At 39.5% G+C, this 7,889-nt stretch overlaps 1 protein-coding gene across 1 annotated transcript in view; it reads left to right on the top strand.

Moving 5' to 3' along the window:
- Positions 1–1,040: 1,040 nt before the first annotated feature.
- The window catches only part of CUNH7orf50 (chromosome unknown C7orf50 homolog), a 28,421-nt gene continuing 21,572 nt past the window's right edge, over positions 1,041–7,889 (top strand). The window contains exons 1-2 of the mRNA XM_009286550.1: positions 1,041–1,091; positions 1,565–1,740. Coding sequence (XP_009284825.1) covers positions 1,041–1,091; positions 1,565–1,740 — 227 coding nt within the window. The remainder of the gene's footprint in view (positions 1,092–1,564; positions 1,741–7,889) is intronic.

The following is a 7,889-nucleotide window of genomic DNA, read 5'->3' as shown; positions in this document are numbered from 1 at the left end:
AGTTTTGTGAAGGTCTATGTATGATGATCATTAGAGTAGTTAGGGTTCTGTAATGAGTAAAGCTCTCTCTGTCTCTCAGGGAAATCTTGAAGAGGGCGCTGAGGAAACAGCCATCTCGTATTAGACCAGCTGCGATTTTTTTATGCTTCTAGTTGATACTTAACAATTCACTGGGACTATTGTCTGGAAAGAGACCAACCTCTCACAGACTTCTAGGAGACTTCCCAGCTAGAACGCAATCTGGCCGCTGTCGTTAGAGACAACAAAAAATGTTTTTACAAATATATTAATGGCAAAAAGAGAGCCAAGGAGAATCTCCATCCTTTATTGGATGTGGGGGGGAACATTGTCACTGAGGATGAGGAAAAAGCACAGGTACTTAATGCCTTCTTTGCCTCAGTCTTTAACAGTCAGACCAGTTATCCTCAGGGTATTCAGCCCCCTGAGCTGGAAGACTGGGACGGCGAGCAGGATAAACCACCACGGCAACGAAGCTGGTGAAGGGTCTGGAGAACAAGTCTTATGAGGAGCGGCTGAGGGAACTGGGGTTGTTTAGCCTGGAGAAAAGGAGGCTGAGGGGAGACCTCATCGCTCTCTACAACTACCTGAAAGCATGGTGGTGTTGGGTCGACGGTTGGACTCGATGATCTTAGAGGTCTTTTCCAACCTTAATGATTCTATGATTCTGTGAGTCCCTGGAGTCAATCTTACCTTGCTATGCAACAGCTCTCTATTCCTATACTGCGTGATCTCACTCTGGATTTTCCCTGATAAACTCAGCATATCTATTTAATGCTCTTCACCTGTATGCGAAATAAATATTTTCATTTGGGGTATACTTATGCATATATTTATAGTAATTTGGTTTTCAATATGAATAATTAACTGTTCTGTCTGCAAACCTAAGGAAACTTCAACCTTTGTGGGATATATGTGTGTACGTTTATGCATGATTGTGCATATGTTTACCCAAGATTGCTAAAGGATCTCCAAGAGGTCTGGATGAAGATGGTAGTTGTCACATCTTCTCCTTTGGCATAATGGAGATGAAGCCCCTGTGTGGCATACAGAGGTTTTCTCAGTCCAGGGAAGTGTGAGGTTACACAACAAACAGAAACTAAGGATCTTAAGGAAACCCTACTTCTCCCACTTAAATGTGTGTAGGTTTAAAAAAAAAAATAAAATTCTGTACCCTCCCTCCTCTGCGAAACAGCCTCTGCTGTTCACATTCCCCCCTCACGTTTGAGTATGAGAGAACAAACAGCACAACAAATCTTAGGTATGATGTTTATTACATAGCTAGAAGGTGCTCAGATTACTGTACTGCTGAGAACAGTATAATCATCTGTAGAGGGCAATTCTGCAGATTTCTGCAAGTGCAGTATTTACAGTTCTGTGGATTGAGCAGAGTAGAGAGGTGATGGAAGTATAGTGAAGAGTAAAATTATGAAGCTTGAAGCTTCTGGTTTTAAATATTGCCTGTGCCCTTCAATTGCATTTATGTGTATTTTGTTCACTTTCCTATAGAAATATAAACATTTTATTTAAATGTTGATTATTTCAGGTAACAAAAGAAGAGGAAGAACTTACAGCAGAGGAAAGAAGGAAACTGGAAAGAAAATTAAAAAAAGAGCGCAAGAAGAAAGAAAAACAGCTGATGAGGGAAGCTGGAATCTCTACTAAAAAGGTGGAGGCCAAAAAGCAGTCGGGATCTGAGCTGGCTCTGGCCTATTTAACCAGGTAAGAATACTAAAACCATTGCAGGTGCTCCCTACAGAATTAAGCTGTAAACTGTGCCAGAAATCCAGAACAAGCTGAACCAAGTAATAACACGTTAAAGGAAATTGCTGTAGTTAAGTACTAAGTTAATGTTTCATCTCAGTTGACACCCTATCATACAGTTGATCACCCTATTGTATTTATATCACAGGAACAACTGAAGGATGTTAAATATGGTGGAAACATTTTATAGAAAGACAGCTCCTGTCCTGAAGATCTTATTGTTGATACATAAATATCACTGGGTTAGCTGCACTTACAAAGATGAAAGGCACATTGCAGAAAAGATTGCATGGAGGAAATTAGTTTTATTTCTTAAGTGCACTCTTTTAAGCAGAGGAGTTTCAGTTATTCTCTTTATATAAGCAAACTGCATGAAGAGGTTAAGCATGGAGTCTGAATTTAACTGACTGCATGATATTTGGATTTTTGTAAATTAAGATGGGATTATGCCATTATTTTAAAGTTAATAGTGTACAATGCCTTATTTTTGCATACCAAAGTATATAGCAAGTATAGTGGCTGATTTCAGATTGGAAGCAATTACTTCATCTAGTTAGTGTACTTTTTTAGAATACTTAAAATTCCACCATAAAGCAAAGTCTGTGGTTGAAATAAAGGACTACAACAAAGCATTCATAGTACCCTACAGACAGTAAGAGGTCATGTATAAACAGGACGATAGTGTTTATTTTTTTCCAAACTGCAAAATATACCCTGTCTGTAAGACCTCCAGAAGACTGGTGTGTTACAAATAGCGGGTTACCACATGGAATAATTCCAGGGTTACATCTCTGGCCATGCTCAAAACTGAAGCATCCAGACTGTCTGAACTGTTACTTATCACTCTCAGTGGGGAGGGAGGAAATTAATTGCATTCCAGGCAGAGGGACTTGTGCATTTTTGTTACGTAACCCTCAGCACGCAGCGATAGCAAAATGACAATAATATTTTTGATCTGGAAAACAGCTGGAGTAGTTCAACACTGTTTTGAACTGCAAACGGATTGACAGCTTTGAACCATCTGCTCAGACTATACGCTGGTATGTGTGCTAGTAAGTGGTGGATCTAGAGATAATGGTTTTCAGGTTTGGAAAGCAAAGGAACAAGCCGTGGGTTTTTGTTTGATATTCCACTGTTATCTGTATGGATTTTTGCATTGTTAGGTGCAAGAATATGAAACTATATTTGAACTAATATTTGAACCAATTTTACTCTAGAGTTTCACTCAACCTGTACCAAATTACCTTGAAATAGTAAACCTGCTATGTTATTTGGCCTTGTCATACACAGAGTCCAAGGGCTATACACACAACAATAGGTTGTGTGGAATTACTTAAGCAACAGACAATTTGAATTTTCTAGACTTAACAGGGATAGTCATAAGATGCTGAACTGCCAAGCAAACAACCATAGACAGTGTTCAAGACCCAAATGTCCCAGAACCATCTTGCACCATTGTAAATTACAGAAAAACAGCTTAATCCTTTTACACCTCAGATGTTTTTTCAACCCAGCAAGATTGGAAGAAGAAACAACTGGATTTAAAGTAATCAGAGAAGTAATATATTAGCTGGGGAAGGGAAACTAAAATCTGAGCTCTGGAAGTCCATGGTAAAACCCCCAGCAACTTCAGTGGGTCAAGGATTTCAGTTTATGTGTTTTTGTAGGGCTACAGGTGAGAATAATATGTGGGAGGATAAGTTAATCTTAGAGATGCAAGAGATTAATATAATTGGAAGTAAACAGAAGGGTGCTGTGGATTTATGTTTTGCCCCACCTACAATAAAAAGTCTTACATGACATAAGGGTTGCTAAGTGAAGTGGCATCTTAATTCCCTGATGACGTGAATCTCCTGTAGCACAGGTGGAACTTGAAGTACCATATGATAACTAAAACTGTCATTTTTATTTACTAAGAGACTATTTGCAGCATGAGAGCACGAGCATATGAAGCTTTAGCCTATGGCAGGAAAATACTGAATTTGTTTTAGTGAAATTTTGTTTGATAACTTTAAAAGAAAAATGCTAGAAAGCATTCAGTGAAAGATTTTTGTTACACATCTAGACTCTTGACATGCAAGGGAAAATTCAACTTATTTTGTACGTCATATGTATTTTAAGAGGTAGTAGTTCCCTCAGAACGCAGAATCATCTTTTCTGGTATGTGGGATTCTTCCCAGGAGAATAAATTTCCGTTTCAAGGAGTAAGGTCAGGGAGAAGTAGCAAAATTTTACTTGGAGGAAATAAAACATAGTTAATAACAGTTACTGTTTTGTGGGGGGGTCCTGTGCTTAGAAAGCCCTACTTCTGCGATAGCTTTGTATGTTCCATTTAAAAAATAAAATGGAAGTAGCAGGCAGCCCACAGGCAGCACTCCTCTCTTTGCTGAGGCAGAGGTGACTTTCACAAAGACGTGCCTCATCCTTTTAGTCGAGATGAGTTAATGAAGAGAGCATTGATGAGAGGGAGTAAGGCATGCAGCGTGCGGGGGGCAGGACCGCTAATTGCATACTGCCCTTCCTGATGGCTTTGAGACCAGCACTGCAGCAACGGAGCTAGATTCAGGGCGATGTTTCACACGAAGAGCAATGCTAGACCAAGGCACGTGGCCGTCCGTGACAGCACTGCCGCTGTGTGCGCCCGCTGCTGGGGACTGCTGGGGGTCTTCGTAAACCTCTGTACTGCTGGGTACAGTGTGCTACAAGCTGACCAGTTCTTCCAGTTTTCCAGGTTTGTTAGAGTCTAAAAACAAATAGTCCTTGATGCTTTGCCAGCCTCCAGAGAGGTCAAATTATCATTTTATTGGAGGACCATCCTAGCAATTGAGAGGCTTTTTTCCCCCATGCATATGGGATGGCCTCATGCAACAGCAGCTGATGCCAACTAGCAAACTGCAGTCCCTAGCTAGACCTGAGGGTGAGCTGGGTGACATTGATAGCTCAGGCTTTTCAGCTGCTTTCTCATTTGAATGAGAGCAGGATGGGCATCCACCAGGTTTTGCACTCCTAATAGAGGAGAAGCAGCCAAATGGTTCCTGGTTTTTTCCTCTCTCACTTTGTGTTGGCCTGTGGGAAAAGGAAAGGAGGAGAAAAAAATGTCTTTGCTTCACCATTTTTTATCTCACCTTTCCCCTCAATGAGATAAGCTCATCTGTCTGATGCAGCAATCACAGCATGCCTGTGGAAATGGAAGAAAGTCACCACTGTCAGATTCTCCAGCTTGCTGGGGCAGCAGAGAGGGAGATCTGAAGATATATAGAGGATTAAAAATAGGGAGCTAAAGTGAAAAGGGAAGCAGAAAGGTTATAAAACTATGAGCAGGAAAAAAGAAAATGCGAAATAATGAAAAAAAAACCAGAGTGGTACTGAACAGAAGAGAAAAAAACCTGTAAAACTACTGCAGAGGAATAGGGAAGAGCAGGAGTGAGGGAGTATTAGTGGTTGAATAAACTGCACAAATCTCTTCCTTTTAATGATGATAGGCCTTTTTTCTTTATGATGGTAAGTGATGATGCAGGTTTAAAGCCAAGATTAGAATGTCTCATTACTTTGATTCTTGGAAAATATAAAATAAAAATCCATCCTTTTCTGAGCATTAAGCGCCTTCAAGTGAAAAGATGTTGCAATTCATGAGAATGGTAATTAGACTTAATTATAACCTAACTGACCTTCTGTGGTGTTAAAGTGTTGGCAGAATTTGTTTGTCTTGGCAAGCCACTCTCTCCTAGAAACATTTCTGGTTTTGTGTTTGGCTTAGAAAGTTAATTGCTGTATGGATCTGCCCATATGGTTTTCTCCATCACCCATCAAAGGAATAGACAGAGATCTGAAAAGATGTCACTAGAAGTATGTGGAATTACAAGATTGATATCATCTGAAGTAGAAGTAATAGATACTATCGTTAGCTGGATATTGCTGTGAATTATCTAAGCCTTGCAATATTATTTATCACGTTAAAATTTCAAAAATAAGCTGCTGGAGTACATTTATTTTCTCTCTGTAGTGATTTATGTTATACTAGTAATATGTGTCACCAGAATGTTTCCCAAAGCATTGTCTTTTCAGTTTCCTTTATAGAACTTACTTTTCTCATCCCTAACAAATTTGGGTGAGATTCAGAGAATGTCAGAGACTTCTTCAGGGGGAAAAAAAAAAGATGCTTATAAGAATAATACAAAGCAAGGACACGTTACAGAAACACAAAAGTGAGACACAGAATTTCCCATCGAGTGGGGAAATAATCTGACTCTGCAGAACACAAGGTGGTTTTTGCTGAGTGCAGTGGCAATACTGCTGAAAGCAGTGTACAAACCAGGGCGGTTGTTTATCTGCTGTGTTTGCAGAATGGAAACAGATCCCAGTCCTCAGCCAAACATTATTAGAAACAGTGCCAAGCATGGGAGATTTTAAAGCTGAAATGTTGCTCTTCCTTTCAGAGAACATAGATGTCCTGGTTTCGGCAGGGATAGAGTTAATTTCCTTTCTAGTAGCTGGAACTTACTTTTCTCATCCCTAACAAATTTGGGTGAGATTCAGAGAATGTCAGAGACTTCTTCAGGGGGAAAAAAAAAAGATGCTTATAAGAATAATACAAAGCAAGGACACGTTACAGAAACACAAAAGTGAGACACAGAATTTCCCATCGAGTGGGGAAATAATCTGACTCTGCAGAACACAAGGTGGTTTTTGCTGAGTGCAGTGGCAATACTGCTGAAAGCAGTGTACAAACCAGGGCGGTTGTTTATCTGCTGTGTTTGCAGAATGGAAACAGATCCCAGTCCTCAGCCAAACATTATTAGAAACAGTGCCAAGCATGGGAGATTTTAAAGCTGAAATGTTGCTCTTCCTTTCAGAGAACATAGAAATCTGAGGGGCATTGCTGTAAGCATTTATATATATATATATTTATTTGTTTGTATATATTTTATGTATAAAGTATATAAAGTTGATGCTTACTCCTGCTGGAGCAGAGGCCATCTGGAGAAGGGAATTAATAGGTAGCTTAGTGTTCATTCAGTGTTAGCATCTAGGAAGTTTCTGATTTTTGAAGGAACCAGTGGAAGCTTGTCCTGGGCTGTAAAGAAGGCAGCAACATTTGAGATTTGTGGCCGAACAGCTGAGATGAAGGTGGCCCTTCAGGAAATCACAAAACCATTCATCCTACCACATTTGGGACCAGGTGACTATATTGAGAGAGCTTCTGCACAAATACAACCACATTCATTAATGTTGAAAAATAGTTTTTAAATTTACATCGAGTGGGCTTGTGTCAGGTTTAGTTTGCTTCGTTGATCCATAACATTTTGAAGCTGATTTTCCTCTCACTCTTAAGTACTTTTTTTTAGCTGCGGTCAGTGATGACTTTTGATGTTTGATTCTGAACTTATTTAAGTCATTCTCATTGCTGGTGGCCTTAATCTTTATTAATTTCAAACTTGGCACTGGTGTTGATGTTTCACCATCAATGGCTTAAGCTTTTAGATATTAAGAGTAACCGATACACTAGAAATCTAAACATACAGATTTTTTTTCTTCCTCCAGAGACTGAGGCTTTAGGTTTGATAGCAACTAACATTAGCATTTAGTGTCATTTCTCCTTCCTCCACCCTCCAGGATGGAGAATGAGTTTCCTTCCTGATAGGTAGGTGCAGCATATGTAAAAGCTCATCCATTATCTTGAATTTCATAAACTATTGGAGAACTGCTCAAGTGATGACTCTCAATTAGCCAGTAGCAAAAATAGGATATGAACTTAAGAGAAGCTATTGTAACTAGACACAGCAATGTTGCTGAATTCCCTTCAACAACTGTCTTGAAAGAGCAGCTTTTCTTCAAAGATGAGGGGAATAGTGATGGAGGCTAGTTTTGCTTTAATAATCATAGGGCTATTTTTTAAAGGTTCTGGGGCAAGCATTAACTATGGATGTAATTATTCCATGCATACATGCTTCTAGTCATTTTGTCACATTCATTAGTTCCGTAAGAAGCCTCATGAATCCAGAGAGTCAGATACAGGATAAATTTCCATTTGGTGTTGTTCTGTGGCCGTGTTTTACGTGAACTTGGGCAGGCACTTGCTACTATCTGATTTCAAAGGCTTGCACTTT

Source organism: Aptenodytes forsteri, unplaced genomic scaffold, assembly GCF_000699145.1.
Source record: "Aptenodytes forsteri isolate BGI_AS27 unplaced genomic scaffold, ASM69914v1 Scaffold55, whole genome shotgun sequence".
NCBI classification, from domain to species: domain Eukaryota; kingdom Metazoa; phylum Chordata; class Aves; order Sphenisciformes; family Spheniscidae; genus Aptenodytes; species Aptenodytes forsteri.
Note: the sequence above shows the minus strand (reverse complement) of the source record. Positions and strands in the feature narration are given on the sequence as shown.